The 20,583-nt window shown below is 36.8% G+C and overlaps 2 protein-coding genes across 3 annotated transcripts; one reads left to right on the top strand and one right to left on the bottom strand.

The window, feature by feature from the left end:
- Nucleotides 1–1,648: 1,648 nt before the first annotated feature.
- Nucleotides 1,649–9,947, bottom strand: LOC111435329 (acyltransferase-like protein At3g26840, chloroplastic). The gene is made up of 14 exons (XM_023072793.1): nt 9,494–9,947; nt 9,193–9,244; nt 8,993–9,048; nt 8,120–8,278; nt 7,436–7,540; nt 5,755–5,855; nt 5,442–5,563; nt 4,631–4,739; nt 4,160–4,290; nt 3,580–3,949; nt 3,162–3,275; nt 2,389–2,474; nt 2,184–2,293; nt 1,649–2,083 (listed from the first exon to the last, which is right to left on the bottom strand). The coding sequence occupies exons 1-14, from the start codon at nt 9,945–9,947 to the stop codon at nt 1,893–1,895; spliced, it is 2,160 nt and encodes a 719-aa protein (XP_022928561.1). The 3' UTR covers nt 1,649–1,892.
- A 6,178-nt stretch (nt 9,948–16,125) lies between these two features.
- On the top strand, nt 16,126–19,866 carry LOC111435340 (translocon-associated protein subunit beta-like). Of its 2 annotated transcripts, none has more exons than XM_023072806.1 (6): nt 16,126–16,421; nt 18,701–18,799; nt 18,893–19,001; nt 19,087–19,158; nt 19,288–19,293; nt 19,466–19,866. In XM_023072806.1, the coding sequence occupies exons 1-6, from the start codon at nt 16,240–16,242 to the stop codon at nt 19,580–19,582; spliced, it is 585 nt and encodes a 194-aa protein (XP_022928574.1). In that variant the 5' UTR covers nt 16,126–16,239; the 3' UTR covers nt 19,583–19,866. The 2 variants fall into 2 exon arrangements, with proteins under 2 accessions (XP_022928574.1, XP_022928575.1); XM_023072807.1 differs by lacking the exon at nt 16,126–16,421 and adding an exon at nt 18,444–18,618 and having other exon boundaries at nt 18,681–18,799.
- The last annotated feature ends 717 nt before the right edge of the window (nt 19,867–20,583 follow it).

Below are 20,583 nucleotides of genomic sequence, written 5' to 3'. Positions count from 1 at the left end.
TTTTTTTTTTTTTTTTTTTGGAGGGTTGTGAATATGATGGCCACGTGGCGGTTTTTGTTTAGCTCTTAGAGATTGAGAAACTGTTTAGGGCCAAATTGTATATGAGAAATCATATATTTACAAAAATCTCCCCATGGAATCAAATGCTATATTTTAACTATTTTCAAATTTCTTTTTATATACTTTTAATTTATTTTTCAATTTTTTTAAATATTTTTTTTCCAAAACTTTTATGCATTGCATAAATAAATATTTTTAACACATTTATTTTATATACAAAATTACAAATATTGATGTTAGTTGAATAATAATTTAATTAATTAAGACATATATTCTCGATCAAAAAGTTAAATCTAATTAAGATCACTACGAGAAAAAGGGCGGGAAGGTTTTTTTAAAAAAAAAAATTAAAAAGAAGCAATTTGAGTTAATATATATTTTTATTTTTGAAATTTAATTAAGAGAAATGGAAATTATGGGGAAAGGCCAAATGAACTAAAGAAATCTTGTCAATCAAGTGGTGTGACTTTGTACTATGTTCAGCTATGAGTTGAAGCTCTAAAGGTTAGATATGGATGAAAACATGTTAACAAAGATTCTAAACTTGGATTCAAAGATTTTATCATAATATTCAAAACAATGAAACATAATTTTGATGAAATAAGTAAATTGAAATGGGTATTTATCGATCAACATCAAGCATAGTTCAACTGTTACAACAACAATTCTTCTTAAGATGATAAATTCAAACTAATCTCAACCCATTAGCATAGTTTATGTTTTTCGGTTTAATTCATATTTTTAATATTCATATAACGCAGACATCTACCAAGAAAATTCGCAAGAAAAAAAAAAGAGAGAAACTATAGATCGGAAGTCGATAGTAGCACTCAACTTTACTTTTATAAACAAGTATCTATAAAATTTCTGAAGGTCTTCAAGGAGGTGTTACAAAGACAACGGAACCTGTGATGTCCCAAATTAGTTGGGGAGGAGAACAAAACACCATTTATAAGGGTGTAGAAACCTTCTCCTAACAGACGCGTTTTAAAGCCTTTGAGAGGAAACCTAGAAGGGAAAGCCCAAAAAGGATGATATCTGCTAGTGGTGGATCTGGACCGTTACAAATGGTATCAGAGCCAAACACCGGACGATGTGCCAACTTTCTCGCTGTTCTCCGAAAGGGTGTAGACACGAGACGGTGTGCCAGTAAGGATGCTGGGCCTCGAAGGGGGGGTGGATTTGGTGGCAATCCCACATCGATTAGAGGAAGGAAAGAGTGTCAGTGAGAACATTGGGCCCCAAAAGGAGGGGTGGATTGTGATGTCTCACATTGGTTGGAGAGGAGAACAAAACACTATTGGGCGTGGAAACCTTCCCCTAACCGACGGCTTTTAAAGCCTTAAAGCCTCGAGGGGAAGCCTGAAAGGGAAAACCCAAAGAGAACACCAAAAGAGAAAGCCCAAAAAAGACAATATCTGCTAACAATGGATCTGGGCCGTTACAGAACCTGTTATAAAATTTCGGTGTTAGGAAGAGAAGGGAACCCGTTATAAAATTTCTGAAGGTCCTCGGGGAGGCGTTAGGAAGACGGGCAAACGAACGGTTATAGTGCAATCCAAACATATCAATTTTATAGCACCAAACAAAAACAGATTTATTCTTTATCTGATTATTTTGCAATGCAAGCACAAGAATAATCATGAATACAAGGTCTCCCACATCAAAGGCTAGTTCTTCTCAGCAAATGAATAGAATTTACATTCACAAAATGGCATTATATTCAAATTCCTAACAAGAACAGAGATGGGTTTAAGTTTTTACCTGAAAAGAAGCGAAGAATTGACCCCACCACTCTCTTAACTGCTAAATCTCAGACAGTTCTTGTTGGCTCAGATTTCGAACGTAGGAACCTCAGATGTGAAGCCATGCTTAGCTTGATAAGCTAGACGATCCCATAGCCGTCTGTAAGGATCGCTCTCTCTTTTGCTCTGTAGGTATGCAAGGCAGTTCTCCACTTCGCCCTTTACTTGAAGATATAGCTCATGAGCCTTCTCTCTGTCTCGTAGTTCCTCTTTCTGACCTTTATATGCATAACAATTGGAAGTATATATATATATATATATCACAAGTTAGACAAGAACAACATCAAAACGAGTACGATGTTCTTCGAGTAAACGTACCTTCGGTGTCGAATGGCTTTCCGAAGTAATAATAAAATCTTCCTGGAAGTTTAGGGAGAATTCCAGGAAGGTGGACAGCTTGGTTTGCTACCTCCCCTTTCATGTCAGCCCTGTTATAATCGAGACCATTTAGAAAAATATCCTGGAATGGAAAGTGAGATCGCGTTTACGAATCGATGACGTTAACGATGAGAATGGAAAGAACCTCAGTCTCACGGCTTCGCTGGTTAGAGCCTCTATTTGGTTTTTGAAATACGGAATTTTGATCAGGTCTTCGTAATCAAAAACCACCTGATAACAAAAGGAATTAGTTTTCGAGAGAGATAAGAATTGAGCAAGAGATAATGTTTTGAACGAATAGGTGGTTAGGAATCATGACTCTCCATAATGGTATGATATTGTTCACTTTGAATATATGTTCTCGTGGTTTTGCTTTTGGTTTCCCCAAAAGGCCTCGTACCAATGGAGATGTATTTCTTACTTATCAACCCATGATCAACCCCCTAATTAGTCAAAGTGGGACTCCCTCCCAACAATCCTCCTCTCGAATGAAGTACACCATAGACTCTCCCCTGAGGCCTATGTAGCCCTCAAACAGTCTCCCTTGATCGAGGCTCGACTCCTTTCTCTAGAGCACTCGAACAAAGTACACTCTTTGTTCGACACTTGAATCACGTGTGACTACACTTTCGAGGCTCACAACTTCTTTATTCGACATTTGAGGATTCTATTGATAAGACTAAATTTAGGGTATGACTCTGATACCATATTAGAAACCACGAACTCCCATAATGGTATGATATTGTCCACTTTGAGCATAAGCTCTCGTGATTTTGTTTTTAGTTTCCCCAAAATGCTTTATACCAATAGAGATGTATTTCTTACTTATCAACTACTCTAAACCTAGAGGCAAGAAAAAGTGAAAGAAAGCGAAAAATGATTAATGAAAATGGAGGGTCAGGGGGAGGGGAAACTTACTTCACCGAAATCATCTTCTCCCACGACACCAAAAGGTACAATTTTGGCTCCGAACCGAGCAGCCATTCGGATAAACTCTGATTGCTCAGGCCAGAATAGCCTATATTCTTCACCCTGTAAAGAAAGAGAGTCAAATAACAGAGGTCTTTAGCTCCCAGACGGTATGTTAAATCATGTTGATATGATGGAAGAAAGAATTTGCACAAGTTTATAAGTGGAGCTATTCTATGTAACAAAATGACCCAAGAAATAATTTCAGGTGGAACTACATGTAAAATCATTTTCCCTGATATTTATAAATAAACTGAATGGTTTGAGTTGAACGAACTAAACAAAAGATAACCAAACCAAAATTTAATGCTGGTGATGTGACTTGAGGAAAAGAATTAGTTCCTTCAATTCATCAGTCTTAACTTACCTTCCGATGTAGAGCCTCACGCACGCCTCCGGGATATAATAAGACGTGAGCCTTGGAAGAAAGAAGTTTATATAAGTTCTGGGCAGTGACAGGAACAGCACCCATCATTCTAAATGAGTCATATGATGCTAATTCAGGTAAACTTCCTTCCTTCACTTTTACAAACATCATAGGATGTGCCATCCCTCGTAAAATTATGTTCTTTTCTTTGAAGAACTGGCCTACCATGGGAGCCAATTCTAGTCCCAATAGCATATGATAGCCAACGAACAGGACCGGACCTTCTTCAGGAATACCTGCGAGTCCCCTCACAATTTTCCCATCTTCTAGAGTTGAAAACAGCACCGGACTAGTTACCAAATCAATCAATCTAGAAAAAGCATAACATGTTTATAAATGAGTGGTCCTAAAATTGTGGAACATCATAAATTCTTCTTTAAAATTCTCAAAATCAACAAATTTGAAATCCCAATACCTTCACATATATGGTAAATATATTAATTAACTGGCTTTCTCGTCGTCAACAAAGAGAAAATAAGTAGAAAAATATTTGTACAAATTTGTGTCGAAGTGTAATTACCTATAGTCATTAAATATTTTTGTGAATTCATCAGGCGATGGTGGGATGAAATCAGAAACAAAGTCCAGGTTTTGTGACCGGCGGTAGAAACTAGCACCTCTGATTGTAGCAGCCAAATCAACACCATCCTCCTGCCATGCATTCATTAGCAGAATTATGTTATTTATTCATTAATTTTGGTAACTTTCATTCATTTCACTTGATAACAACCTAAATGAAATGGAACCAGCTGCGTTAGAAAGAAGAAAAATAGGAAGAAAGTTGCTTTCTTTTATCTGTTTCCTCCACCTACATGAAACAGATACAGTTTCTTTTCTCCTCCTTAACTATTTTTATTTATAAGCACCTTTGTTTGGGTAGATAGTTATAGGCCTTGATTTCTTTTGTAGTCAGTAGGAAGAACAAATAGAAAAAAGAATCTATAGCTGAGAAAGTTAACATTTCTTCCTTACGAGGAAAATGGTCTCCTACCAAGAAAAGAAAATGGCCATTGTCGGAAAATCTTCGAATCTCACATTTTGGCAAAAACTGACGAAGTCTTCTACCTTCCTCAATACTGGGTAGCAACAGGTCTCTGCCACTGTAAAGACACAATAATTCAGGATCATAAACAAGATATATAATGACCATGTTTCCAATAGGTTGTTCAGAGGCTAAGAAGGCTTGGATTATACTAATATTAAAGCCAACCATAATAAAGAACACAAATATGTTATTATGAGGGTCGGTGGGATTAGTGTGCTGATGATTGTTGGTAGAGAGTTCCACATTGGCTAATTAAGGGGGTGATCATGGGTTTATACGTAAGGAATACATCTCCATTGGTATGAGGCATTTTGGAGAAACCAAAAGGAAAGCCATGAGAGCTTTTGCTCAAAGTGGACAATATCATACCATTGTGGAGAGTTGTGATTCCTAACATGGTATCAGAGCCATGCCCTTAACTTAACTCGGTCAATAGAATTCTCAAGTGTCGAACAAAGAAGTTGTGAGCCTCAAAGATGTAGTCAAAAGTGACTTAAGTATCGAACAAATTGTGTACTTTGTTTGAGGGCTCCAAAAAAGGAGTCAAGCCACAATTAAGAGAGGCTGTTCGAGGGCTCCATAGGCATCAGGGGAGACTCTATGGAATACTTTGTTCGAGGGGAGAATTGTTGGTGGGGAGTCCCACAGGGGATGATCATGGGTTTATAAGTAAGAAATACATTTCTACTGGTACGAGGCCTTTTGGAGAAACTAAAAGTAAAGCCACGAGATAAAGGATTTGACTTGAGATATAGACCTGCAGAGTATCAAAGTCTGAGCTTTTACGGCATGAAGCCGTGAGTTGGAATCTGCTGAAGCAGATTTAAGCATTTTCAACTTCCAGATGAGCGTTTCTACCGGTAAAATATCAGCAAGAACCTGTAATCTCAATCATTAATTAGATATCATAACATCAGCACAGAATAAGAAAATTTAACGTGCGCATCAATGTTAGGAAAATCCAATTACAAAGCAATATCTTCATAAGATTCTAAGGAGATATTATGTTGAGAAACAATCTATTATCATATTCGGTTTTGAGTACACAGAGGTCAGAGAACTCGTCTTACAGAGAGGTGAGAAGATAATGCACCAAGATCCTGCGATAATTCGCTAATTATTTGTTGCAATATGAGTTCCACAATTTCCAATGGCCGTCTAGATGTATCACCTAAAAAATATATTGCTGTCAATTATTGTATAAAGTTAAAAATCATCATGAAGTACCAATAATTAAACATGGTCCTCTAGAGCATAATCCCCTCTATGTCCAAAAGCTACATTCTAGGATTAGAACTTGAATCTTCCAATTTAATATCATATTAAGTTCAATATTTTCAGTTCATTCTTCAACATCAAACTTTTGATATCTATAATGCAAAAAGTATATTTCGAAGTACAATTTTCAATCAAGTACGAAGCAACTTGCCCATCCATTTGAATGAATAGCAGCAGTTTAGGATTTTAAAGGCATGCTATTGAATTTACAAGAAAACATGCTTCTTGTGTCTTCACACCTAGTGATGTAGGATGAATGCTCCCACCAATTCAAAAGGCTGTGCAGAGTGCAAATAATAACAATAACATCTAGTGACAAAAGGCTTGGATAGACGACTATGGTAGACTGGAACTAAATATTGGCAAAAGAACACCTCCATGAAATTCAGTATTTGTAACAACCCAAGTCCACAGCTAGTAAATATTGTCTGCTTTGGCCTGTTACTATCGCCGTCAGCCTCACGGTTTTAAAACGCGTCTACTAGGGAGAGGTTTTGCACACCCTAATAAGGGATGGTTTGTTCCCCTCTCCAACTAACGTGGGATCTCACAATCCACTCCACCCTAACAAGGGATGTTTCGTTCCCCTTTCCAACCAATGTGGGATCTCACAATCCACCCCCCTTGGCGGCCAGTGTTCTCGCTGGCACATTGCCTGGTGTCTAACTCTGATACCATTTGTAATAGCCCAAGCCAACAGCTAGCAGATATTGTCCGCTTTGGCTCGTTATGTATTGTCGTTAGCCTCACGGTTTTAATATGCATCTACTAGAGAGAGGTTTCCATATCCTAATAAGGGATGTCACAATTTAGTGCAACTTATTTTAGTTTGAATTAGTTATGGAATATATGATATTCGTAATCTTCCAGAATATATTAGTTAGGAAATATATCTTCTTGGTAGATATTATTTAGTATCTTGTATCCTATTTAAAGGTCGTGAATATCAACGAAGATAGAACATTCGATCCCAATTCTTTTCCTCATTCTTAAATCTGTATTCTTTCGTTGAGTAATAATATTTTCATATCTATGCACACTTTTGAGTGGTAGATATTGCGACAAGGGATGCTTCGTTCCCCTCTCCAAACAATGTGGGATCTCACAATCCACACCACACCCTAATAATGGATGTTTCGTTCCCCTTCTCAACCAATGTGGGATCTCACAATCCACCTCCCTTGGGGGGCCGTGTTCTCGCTGGCACACCGCTTGGTGTCTGACTCTGATACCATTTGTAATAGCTCAAGCCCGCTACTAGCAAATATTATCCGCTTTAGTCTGTTATGTATAGCCGTCAGCCTCACGATTTTAAAACGCGTCTACTAGGTAGAGGTTTCCACACCCTAATAAAGGATGTTTCGTTCCAATCTCCAACCAACGTGGGATCTCACAGTTGGGCAAGTGCAAATGAAGTATGTATTTCAACCAATAAGTACAGAAAATAAAACTTGAATAACAAGGAAAAAAAACCTTTCAGTAAATTCAGTATGTAAGGGAGGCTAACTTGCAATGATTCTGGCATGAGTTCCAACAAGGATACTACAGGTTGTAATGGCGACTTACTGAAACAAGTAGCTGCCAGGGAAAATAAAAAAAACCATTATTCAGTAGAGCGAAGAGATTGAATCCATATGATACACATTACGTTAATTGAAGTCAGAAAGAATAACATATTGAATAAATATGTATATTTGTATCATGCATCAAATTCCACCAAACACAGAATTCATAAGATCAAATTTGTGATGTCCCAGGTTGGTTGGGGAGGATAACAGAACATCCTTATAAGGCTATGGAAACCTTCCCCTAGTAGACGTGTTTTAAAGTTTTGAGGGGAAGCCTGAAAGGAAAAGCCCAAAGAGAACACTGTCTGCTAGCGGTGGATCTGAAATTTAACCCTCATTGCTAGCATCTTGATTTTCCCGGTAAACTCATCCTTTCACAAGCATCACATCACAAAATTACAAAATGTTCTGCAGTCTACTTTAAGAACCGCGACGATTTTTGGTCTTCAGGCGTTCAATTTAGTAATCATGTTGTATTTTTAAGTAATAAGATCAAAGTTCAACCTCAGTCCACGCCATAACAGGCAGGAGCTTGGTTTCGTGCAACCATAGAGGCAAAAAGACTCATCAAATACTTCATTGAGCTTACCTGGATTAGATAAAATCAATACAATATCAATATGTGGATTGCAAGCAGCAACAGATAGAGCAAGGCATGCTCCCAAGGATTCTCCAGCAAGATAAATCGGTTTCTTTGGGGAACGACGGTGCTCATCTTTTACCGTTTTTTCGACCAACTTCAGTAATTCTGCATTGAGTTATATAATTCAGAGACTTCAAGAAATTGAACACTCAATCTTACTTTTTTGATGATAGCATACAACTCACTATAACCAATATAGATTTCTTAATCTAAATCTACCGAGTTGAGACACCAAAAATAGAATCATCCTCACCCAAAGGCCAAAACTAATCATGATTATTTCTTTTGATGGATATTCTCTGTTGGATGATGAAAGTTTCACATCGACTAATTTAGGGAAGGATCATGGATTTATAATCAAAGAATACTCTCTCCATTGCTATGAGGCCTTTTGGGGAAACCCAAAGCAAAACCATGAGAGCTTATACTCAAAGTGGACAATATCATACCATTGTGGAGAGTGTTCATCTAACATGGTACCAGAGTTATGCCTTAAACTTAGTTGTGCCATCGAGCCTCGATTAAGAGGAGATGTACTTTGTTCAAGGGGAGGTGTTGAATAATGAAAGTCCCACATCAGCTAATTTAGGGAATGATCGTGGGTTTATGATCAAAAAGCCATGTGAGCTTATGCTCAAAGTGGACAATATCATATCATAGAGTCGTGTTCATCGTGTTCATCTAACATTCTTAACTAGAAAAGTAAACGAGATTCAGATAATCATTGTACTTTTTGTCAAGATTAAAGAAAAATCCTTCTTCTAAGGACGATGCAGAAACGCAAATGCCATATTACACAGTAAGCGAGCTGATAATCACCTGTAAATGGCGTTCGATCCCAAACTGGAATATGCAAGCACCATACATCGAAAATCCTAGAATGAAGCAACAAAAATCATAGAAGAGTTAGCCACTGCTACACGTTTCCGCCAATTTCAAAATTCGAATCCAGTTTCGATCATATTGAAAGATAAGAAACTAATAATTGGAAATCATTTCGCACTCAAGGAGATACGTACTTTCCCAGTTTCTGATGATGCTTGATAAGTCCAAGTCCAACTCCATCAATACCTGCAGATTCAAATCATAGAGCGATCGCATGATAATCAAACGCAATGATATAAAGAAAGAAGAAGATACACACACAACGAATTCTAGAAGTCCAGAAGAACCAGAAAAAGGAAATACATGGACGATAAACAGAGAACATGAAGAAGAAACTAGCAATTCTATGAGATGAGCTGTGGATTTGGCCGTCAGACAAATAGCTGATACAAGTTACAAACTAACAAACGATCCAATCAAGAGAAGAAAACGAACCAGGCAAGAACAGAAGCAAAGGAGAATTATCCATTCGAGAACCACACTCCAACGGCGAGAACCAGCGAGGAGGCCCCCCGTCCGATCTAATCAATTCAACCGACTGTTCAAAATAGTCCTTCAAGCTCTTCCGCACCTCCGTATCTTCCCAACCAAAGTTCGACCGACTTCCATTTTCACCACCAACTCCTACAGTCTTTGTCGCAGCATGTTCGTGATTCTTCTCAAACCGGCCTTTACCAAACACATTACTCTCCACCGCCGATGAGGTAACAGTAATCTCCGGTGAGGATGTCGAAGCAACTTGGTTCATGGAAGTAGCAGACACAGCAAGTCGCCGAGCATTAGGGATCCCAATCGAACCAGATTTGAAACTCCCGTTGGACGACATCCAATCCCGCCGGAGAGCCAAAAACACACCGCCATGGAAGACACAAGACCCGGTGGCAGCCATGAGAAAGAACCACAACGAAACACAGAAGCAAAAAGGCAAGTCTCCCGCTCCAAGACGAAATGTGATAAGTCAATTGTCGAAGGCAGTGGAAAAATGGAAGGTATAACGATAGCAACAGGGTCAAAACAGCGAGCTGAACGGGAAAAGTGTGGGAGAAGGGGATCGGTGGTGGCAGCTGCAACCGCGACGGCAACGGCAGTGGCAGCGGCAGCGGTGGCGGAGAGTGGAAGTACAGAGTATTGTCGGTTGTGAGCAGCGGGCGTTTATGGAAAATTGGTCACTACTGGACTATTTGAGTTCAGACATGTGTGGTGGCCGGTGGCTAAGGAATGGTCGCCAATTCCGTAATTGGTAAATGGCAGAGAAGGCTTTTGTACGCTGTAACGCGCTCATTTGGTCAACCAACTTCAACATTCTTGCCCTATTTATTACTGATAATATATATTTAAATTATACTTCCTAAATTTTAAAAACTATTTAATACGTTCATAGACGTCTATTTTATACAAAATACGTGAAGCTCGGTATTCACGAGACCCGTCCCGAATAGAAAGTGGATGTTTAGATGGAAAATGGGGAGAGAATGAGGAACATTTTTTTCTCTATAGGGGTCGGGGACGGGATTATATTTCTTGTCCTCGCCCAATCCTATTTAATATAAATATATATTCCCGTCATGTCTCATTTAATATAAATATATATATATATATATTAAAAATATAAATTAGTTAATTGTGAGACTTTAAAGGTAATATTATATATATATAATTTTTTAAGACTACGTTCTAATATTAAATTTTGATTTTTTTTAAATACTATATTTTAATATCAAATTTTGAATTTCTTTTTTTTTTAATTTTGTTGATAGAATGTTTTATATATATATATATATTTGCTTAAAAAATGTATTGATTTATTAATATTTTTTTAATAAATATTATATTTAAAAATAAAAATTTTTAAATATAGGAAAAAAGTTAATAGTTGGATCTTTGACCGATCCTTACAAAAATAAATGAAAATTTTCGTAGAGAATGAAATAGGCAGCGGGGATGGGACAGAGAAGGTTTCTCTATCCTCATCCCGCCCATTGAACATCTCTACTACTTTGTCTTGAACTACTCTTAGTAGTGAAAATTCGTTGAATTTTAGAGTTCTTACGATTGAACGGTATATGTAATAATTTTCAATCAGTTGATTAGGTTGAATCAATCCATCTCGTTAATTGTAATATATATATATATATATATATAAAAAAAAAATGACAGCTAATTATTTCACACTCACCGTTTATGGAAAAAGTAGGAAATGAAAATTAATTGGATTATTTGTTGACGAAGATGTCATTTCATTAAACAATAAATAAATATCAAAAGCAAATATTTGTGGACACACCACTTACACATTAGACAAAATAAGTAATTTTATTTTATTTTTATAAAATTATAAATTATTAAATTTGAGATTAATTATTAAGTTGACACGTGTCCCATATTTGATTTCAAGACAAAAATAAATAAATTTCAATTTTAAGGCCACGTATCTCCAAATAACTAAATTTGAGTCAAATTTAAACCAACATTAAATATATATATATATATATATATATAATCTTAATCCAATAAGTCTAAATTCAGTGAATGAGTCGAAGAAGCATTAAAGTCGGAGAAGGTTGAAAAACACTCTAAATAAAGATCTAGAGAACTCAGGAAGAGTTTAGATTCTTCTTTGGACATCAAAGAAGATCAAGAAAAAGGTTTAAAAAATTAAAATCCTCTGGATGACCGAAAACTCTTTAAAATATTTTTGAAGATCGTCAGATTTTAAAGATCAAAATATATATCACAATCACACTCTTGTTGGCAGCGGACTTACGATTGTACGGCACTCACTTTTCAATGACAAGTAAGCTCAGTTAATTCGTTCTTACGTCGCCTACGGCCAAGCGACGTATGCTCAAGCCACTTGGTTTGAGAGAAAGGTTTTAGAAAACCAGGACAGAGAGAGATTTTTGAAAGAGACGTTATATATGCAAACAATAAAGTAACAACAACAGCTCACAGTATATAACTATTAGTAGGGGGATATGACTGAAAATTTAAAAACTTTGAAGTTAAAATTGAAGAGATTTGAAGTATAAAAAATATGAAGAAGATCGACAAGCTAAGGGTCGATCTAGCTAGATCAACAAGTGAAATGTCGAACCGAGAAGATCAACAAGCTAGAGGCGAATCACAAATGATTTATGCTATGTTTATTTTGAATATAATTAATTAACTCACAAATATTAAATTACCAAAATTAATATTTTAAAAATGATGTAATTAGATTAAATAAATATTAAATTATTTAAATATAATTGATTATTCATTGATTATCTATAATTGATAATAGATTGACGCGTAGGTTTAATCAATTATTTAACTAGTGTATTCGAATTCCACTTTTGCCCCTATTCAATAGTTTTTTTAAATTAATAAAAATTATCCCTAAATTTTAAAAGTTTTAATAATAACTTTAAATTTAAAAAATTAAATTAAATATCTTTATGATAAAACGGTTAATATTTTGCTTCAAAAATATCAAAAGCGTTCATTTTAAAAACTCGAGAACCAAATAGAAATTAAGTTCAAACTCGGGAATAAAAAGTATATTTTATCCAAAATTGTGTTAAAAACCACGAACCGATATTGTCCACTTTGAATATAAAGTCTCGTGACTTTGCTTTTAAAAAGCCTCGTACCAATGGATATATATTCCTCATAAACTCATGACCAACCTTTTAACTAGGGGATGTGAGATTCCTCTCTTAACAATCCTCGAACAAAGTACATCATAGAGCCTCTCCTGAGGTCTATGGAGCCCTCAAACAACCTCTCCTCAATCGAGGCTTGACTCCTCCTCTGGAGCCCTCGAACAAAGTACACCATTTGTTCAACACTTGAGTAACTTTTTATTACACCTTCGAAGCTAGCAACTTATTTTGAGGATTCGATTAACATGACTAAGTTAAATGCATGACTCTGATACCATGTTAGAAACCACGAACCTCCACAACCGTATGATATTGACCACTTTGACTATAAGCTCTCATGACTTTGTTTTTTGTTTCCCCAAAAGGCCTCGTACTAATGAAGCTAGTGTTCCTTACTTATAAACCCATGATCAATTCCTTAATTAGTCGATGTGGGACTCCACTTAACAATCCTCAACAAATTGTATCTAGAATGTTTTATTGTACGCTCCACCGAAAACAAAAGCCCTCTAAAATATGAGCTAAACATATGAGACTAGAAGTGAAACCGAAGATAAGTGGCAAAGCAGAGAGACCAAACATCGAGCATGTTTGGAATGACCTTTTAAGCGTCCGGAAAGTCCTACTTCTCTAGGAAAAAATAAGTATTCTAAGTTTTGAACTGATATAATCAAAGCAGCAACTGCTCAACTTGAGAACTATGAAAGCAACCAAGCTGGTGACAGGGGATGCTTTCTTGCTTTCAGGCAGAAGCCCTTCTGCAGCAAGAAAACAGCACACAGCACAGACATGGCATGACGGTTCGAACCCTTGTCGAGGATCAGACCGTGGTAGTAGTAAGCCACAGCCTGATATAACAACGGTACGACACGACCAGCAGATATTGAAAAACTTGAGATAGGCACATCGACGGTAGCAATCCAAACCCACCGCTAGTAAATATTATCCACTTTAGCCTGTTACGTATCGCCGTCAACCTCACGGTTTTAAAACGCATTTACTATGAAAAGAGTCTAGCCCTACTCCAACCAATGTAGATAAGAAATGTTTCGTTTCCCTCTCTAACCAATATAGAATCTCTCAATCCACCTCCCTTAAGGGCCAACGTCCTCACTGGCACACCGCCCGATGTCTTCCAACCTATGTGGAATTTCACAATCCAATACACCCTACCCTTATAAGGAATGTTTCGCTCCCCTCTCCTAACCAATGTGGATCTCTCAATCCACCTCTCTTAGGGGCCAATATCCGCTGGCACACTGTCCGATGTCTTCCAACCAACGTGGAATTTCACAATCCAATACACCGTTATAAAGAATGTTTCGCCCCCCTCCCCTAACTAATATGGAATCTCACAATCCACCTCCCTTAGGGGCCACTTAGGAGCCAATATCCTCGCTGGCACACAGCCCGATGTCTTCCAACCAATGTGAAATTTCACAATCTAATACATGCTTATAAAGAATGTTTTGCTCCCCTCTCCTAACCAACGTGGAATCTCACAATCCACCTCCCTTAGGGGCCAGCATCCTCGCTGACACACAGCTCAGTGTCGGGCTCTAATACAATTTATAATAGCCTAAGTCCACCATTAGCAGATATTGTCCGTTTTAGTCCATTACGTATTGTCGTCAGCCACACGATTCTAAAACGCGTCTACTATTTGTTGGAAACTCTCCTGGCTTTATTTTGGACTTCCCAAAAAGCCTCGTACTAATAATAATAGTATTACTCACTTATAAACTCATCATCATTCTCTAAATTAGTCAACATAGGACTCCCTCCCATCAATCCTCAACAGCAGAGAATCAAGCAGATGACTACTCGTACAACAATGGACGAAATAATTACAAAAATTACAAAAATAAGAAAATCTTCGGAAATGTAATGAATGATTAAGGAGACAGAATGAAAAATTAAAGAGAAATTAACAGATCGGAGCACAGATTGATTAGAAAGAAAGTGCGAGAGAAACAGAAAAGACTTACCAGTGGGAGAGAAGGTTCGGGGGAGCATTAGAAAGGATCCGATAAGAATCAAAAGCACAAAACGCGAGAGAGAATCTGGGAATAGGAAGGTGCAGAGGCCGAGACATAACCTCACATGGCGGAGTAGTAGAGATCGCCTCGTTGCCCAAGGAGCTGATTCGTAAAATTCCCAGTCCCACTTCTCAAACCGCGCCAACAAATTATGATTTATTATATACATATATATATATAGTATGAAATTGTCCACGTAATTTTTAAATTAATTTTAAACTAAATTAATAAAAATATTTACAAATTTTTTAAACTTTCAAAAAAAAAAAAATTCTAATTAAAAGGTTTTAAAAATAAACTTAAATTTTTAATAATGTTTAAAAATACCATTCCATTTTAGAAAGTTTTATTAATATATATATATATATATATATATATATATTTTAAATGAAAGTTGTCTTTAAAAATTTTCATTTTTTTAATTTAAAAAAAATCAAAATATTTAAGATTAATATATAGAAGAAAATAGTTTGCACTACCTCATATGCCATGTCACACTTTAGTTGAGGTGGAGAACAAAACACATTTTATAAGAGTGTGGAAACCTTCCATCCTTACTAATAATTCTATACTGTGAGCTGTTGTTGTTACTCTCTTCCTTACATATATATATATATAAGGTCTCTTTCAAAATCTCTCTTTTGAAAATCTCTCTCTACCCTTATTTTCTAAAACTTTCCTTCTAAACCGAGACTTGAGGCTCAAGCATACATCGCTTGACCATAGGCGACGTAAGAACGAATTGGCTTAGCTCACTTATCATTGGAAAGTGAATGTCGCACAATCGCAAGTATGTTGCCATCAAGAGTGCGACGCAAACATGTTTTAAAGCCTTGAAAGCCTGAGAGGGAAAGCCCAAAGAGAATAATATCTGCTACCCGATGGGTCTAGGTCATTAGATAATAGATTATTCGAAACTTTTTAAATTTACTTTTGAAAGTTTATGATTATTTTTTAAATGTAATATTACCAATAATGATATTTTTGAACTTTTCGGAAACTTAAAAGGGTGTTTTTTTTAATGTTAATTTAATCCCTATTTAGATTATTTTTAATAAAACTAAAATGTTAATTTGTAAAAGTTTTTTTTTTTTTTTTTAAATAAAATTGCAACTCAATTTTCATATGTATTTTTTAAAAATGACCTTCAACATACTTTTAAAAAATACAGAATTGCTAGAGAATAAATAATAAATAAGATAATTATTAAGTTAAATAAATATACGTTCAAATTTGTATTTTTTTTTAAAAAAAATAATTTTAGAGAAATTTTTATTTATTTCAATCGAAATTAATTCAAATTTAATTTGGAGCGAAATGACAAGATTATCCCTGTTTGAAATTTTGTGGGGATCTCAAAATTCACCGTAAGATCTCTCATTGTTCCATTCTACGGTTTTGCGTACCTAATTTATTCGGCGGCTCTTCTTAAACTCCCATTTCGTCGACGCTTCTCTTCTTCGCCGATCATCTCCGTGGCCAGAATTTTGACGATTTCATGGCGAATCCGACTCCGGCTCCTCTCGTCTATGTCCTTTTGGCTTTGCTGTTAGTCTCATCCACGATTGCAACCTCCGATGTCCCTTTCATTGTCGCGCACAAGAAGGCGTCGCTCACTCGGCTGAAATCTGGCGCCGAACGTGTCTCTGTCTCCATCGACATTTACAATCAAGGATCTTCGTATGTTCCGTTCGATTACTTTAATTTGATTTCGCTTTTGGTTTTTAGATTCAGCTATACTCACCCTGCGGTCTATGTGATCTAGATCGAATCGTATTTGCGCATGCGTCGTTTGATCCGTTATGTTTTGTTCTGGATCTGAATTGGATTTGGTTGTGCGTTGTTTTGTGATTGTTTTTATGTAGTCGTAATTGTTGGATGATGAAAGTCCCACATCGGCTAATTTAGGGAATGGTCATGGGTTTATAATCATGGAATACTCTCTCCATTGGTACGAGGTCTTTTGGGGAAGTCCAAAGCAAAGCCATGAGAGCTTATGCTAAAAGTGGACAATATCATACCATTATGGAGAGTCGTGTTTGTCTAACATAGTATCAGAGTCATGCCCTAAAATTAGTCGTGTCAATAGATCGGTATATCCTCAAATGTCGAACAAAAGACTCCAAAAGAAAAGGAATCAAGCCTTCTCAAAGGCATAGTAAAAAATGACTAAGACTCCAAAGGAGTCGAGCCTCGATTAAGGGGAGGCGTACTTTGTTCGAGGGGAGGTGTTGGATGATGAAAGTCCCACATCGGCTAATTTAGGGAATGGTTATGAGTTTATAATCAAGGAATACTCTCTTCATTGGTATGAGACCTTTTGGGGGAAGCCCAAAGCAAAGCCATGAGAGTTTATGCTCATACTCTCTTCATTGGTATGAGACCTTTTGGGGGAAGCCCAAAGCAAAGCCATGAGAGTTTATGCTCAAAGTGGACAGTATCGTATGAGACCTTTTGGGGGAAGCCCAAAGCAAAGCCATGAGAGTTTATGCTCAAAGTGGACAGTATCATACCATTGTGGAGAGTCGTGTTCGTCTAACAGTAATCAATACAAGAGACTCTGGGTTTATTATACTCTCTTCATTGGTATGAGACCTTTTGGGGGAAGCCCAAAGCAAAGCCATGAGAGTTTATGCTCATACTCTCTTCATTGGTATGAGACCTTTTGGGGGAAGCCCAAAGCAAAGCCATGAGAGTTTATGCTCAAAGTGGACAGTATCGTATGAGACCTTTTGGGGGAAGCCCAAAGCAAAGCCATGAGAGTTTATGCTCAAAGTGGACAGTATCATACCATTGTGGAGAGTCGTGTTCGTCTAACAGTAATCAATACAAGAGACTCTGGGTTTATTATACTCTCTTCATTGGTATGAGACCTTTTGGGGGAAGCCCAAAGCAAAGCCATGAGAGTTTATGCTCAAAGTGGACAGTATCATACCATTGTGGAGAGTCGTGTTCGTCTAACAGTAATCAATACAAGAGACTCTGGGTTTATTATACTCTCTTCATTGGTATGAGACCTTTTGGGGGAAGCCCAAAGCAAAGCCATGAGAGTTTATGCTCAAAGTGGACAGTATCATACCATTGTGGAGAGTCGTGTTCGTCTAACAGTAATCAATACAAGAGACTCTGGGTTTACTTGAAAGTTTGAAGGGGTGGGCAACTGGATGTGAGATTTGGTGCATTTGTAAAAAGTTGTTTTTGTTGTGGTTGGATACCGAGATCCTCAAGGCTATTATGAACTGAAACCGGGCATACCTTGCTTAGCTGCATCAATAACTAATGTATTTTGGTTTTTTAATGTAAATTTTCTTAAAATGGTTTACCAAGTTGCTTGTTTTGACGATTGCTGCATGGTCTGTCTGAATATTCGATCATCTACTATGATATTCGTGATCACATTCCAGGAGTTATGCCTAAATCTTGTTTCAATAAGGGCTGCTACATTTTGCACTTGACACGAATATATAAATGCAGCCTCTTGGAGTGAATCTTTGTCAAAATTTTACAATTTGATGTAAATTTATCTGTTTTGAACGGTAGCCATGGGTGAGAGGAGGGTTGTGTGTGTGTGTGTAACAGCTCAAGTTCACCGCTAGCAGATATTGTCCGTTTTGGGCTTTCCCTTTCGGAAATGCATCTGCTAGAGAGAGGTTTCCACACCCTTATAAAGAATGTTTCGTTCTCCTCCCCAACCAATGTGAGATCTGACCATATGTGTGTTGAGCACTAAATGAAAAGTAGAAATTGTCCAGATCAACTCGGTACGAGTATCTATTTGACATAAATGGAGCCAATGATGAGTAGCTTATGCTCACTTGAGCTTACTTTAAGGCAAAGGAGAGACTTAACTCTTTTGTTTTTAGAATTAACTCTGTTCTCTTTTGTATGTTTTATTTCTAAGTGACCTGGTTTCTTATTTTTCGACCGATTTTTTGTATTTCTTTTATAATGATTACCAGGACCGCGTATGATGTAAGTCTGAACGATGCAAGCTGGCCAGGAGATGTCTTTGATGTTATCAGTGGCGAAACTTCCAAATCGTGGGAAAGACTCGACGCGTAAGCGACACCATTTTTTTGTAATCTTTCGTATATGACATCGTACACTCCACCGGGTTTTCATGCGACTAACACAAATCCGCTGTTTGACAGTGGTGGTCATCTATCACATTCTTTCGAGTTGGAAGCAAAAACAAAAGGAATGTTTCATGGTTCACCTGCTGTTGTCACATTCCGAGTCCCTACAAAGTCTGCTTTACAGGTAAAGTATCCTATCAATAACGGTTATGGTTGTGTTCGGGTTACTTAACCTACAGTCGTTTTACCGTTCTTCTGGATATCTGTAGGAAGCCTTATCGACCCCAATTCTACCGTTGGATGTCCTCGCTGACAGACTACCCGAGAATAAGTTTGAGTGGGTAAGTTTAAACCGAAAATTTGTGCTCTGCTTCAAGCGTAATGATTTATAGTCTTATCCGTTTGGTTAACTGATGTAAACTTTTTACTTCGCATGGAATTTATCATTCACTGGGGCATGAATTCGACAGGTTAAGGTATGATCCATTCTGTGCTCCCATGCTCTTAATTCTTCGGTTAATATCTATTACGTATCGATTCTCGATCTCATTTTGTACCATACCATCACAAAGTTTGTGCCTGCTGCATCGACTTTTGTTCTTTTGATCGCCGTCTTTTTATTCACACGAGATTATTTTTCCTCTGCAGAGGCTGCTCGCTAAGTACGGTTCCCTGATCTCAGTGAACTCCATTGTCATTCTGTTCATCTATCTTGTGGCCAGCCCATCAAAATCTTCTGCAAAAGGAAGCAAGAAGAAGCGTTGATTTACGATTCGGAGATAGCTCGAAAAGTAGTTTTAACTGTGTTAAAATAGAGGATTTTCCCTGATACTTTGTTGGGTTAGCAAAGGTACAGAACTTTTTGAACTGATAGGTTTTTCGTTCACCCCCGAATGAAGTCGAGCCCGAGGGAACAGAAGAGTTAATCACAGGCACGTGCTGAGAGTCGCCGAACACGTGGTGCAGTAATTGACTTGTTGATTTGTTAAGTTATATGCGGATTTGTTCATCATATTTCAGAGTTGGTTTCTTCTTTTCTTAGCCATGAATCTTTGTGTTGTGTTCTTTTCCTTCCAACATACGCAAATGATTAGGAAATTGACAGGGTCTTAAACCAAGTTTGGTGTTTCAACTTTTTAATTTTTAGAAAATTTTTAGAATAATATATATACCGTAGCAAAACTTAGAGGCAGAATCGTATGATTTGGTTTGAGTAGCAAATTTCAAGGCTGACAGCGAAACATAATGGGCTAAAGAGAACAATATCTACAACTGATGGGTCTTAGTAGCAAATGGGCTAAAGTGAACGATCGTTGGGTCTGAAGAGCAAATTTTGAGACTGACGATGATACGTAATGGACTAAAGCGGATAATATCTACGATCGGGGGGTTTGAATGAATAGCAAATTGTAAAGCTAGCTAACGACAATGTGTAACGGGCTAAAGTAGATAATATATGACGATATAATCGGTTAAAGTGGACAATATATGAAAAAGTTGAGTAAGAAAATGATAAAATGAGTCAAAAATAAATTGCTAAATAATTAAGGTTTAATTTGAAATTGTGAATTACATATTTTAAAAATGAAGTTTATATGAAATAAATTATTATTCCATAAGAAGATCACAGAAAATACAAATAAATTAAAATTTTAAGGATATTAAAGAAAATTTTGAAAATTGAAATATATTTTTTAAAAAATTATGGCTATTTTAAAAATAAAATAATGAGTTTTTTAGTTTTTTTTTTTTTTTTTTTTTTTTTT

Source organism: Cucurbita moschata, unplaced genomic scaffold, assembly GCF_002738365.1.
Source record: "Cucurbita moschata cultivar Rifu unplaced genomic scaffold, Cmos_1.0 Cmo_Scf00048, whole genome shotgun sequence".
NCBI classification, from domain to species: Eukaryota; Viridiplantae; Streptophyta; class Magnoliopsida; order Cucurbitales; family Cucurbitaceae; genus Cucurbita; species Cucurbita moschata.
The sequence above is the reverse complement of the archived record's forward strand: the minus strand, read 5'-3'. Positions and strand labels throughout refer to the sequence as shown.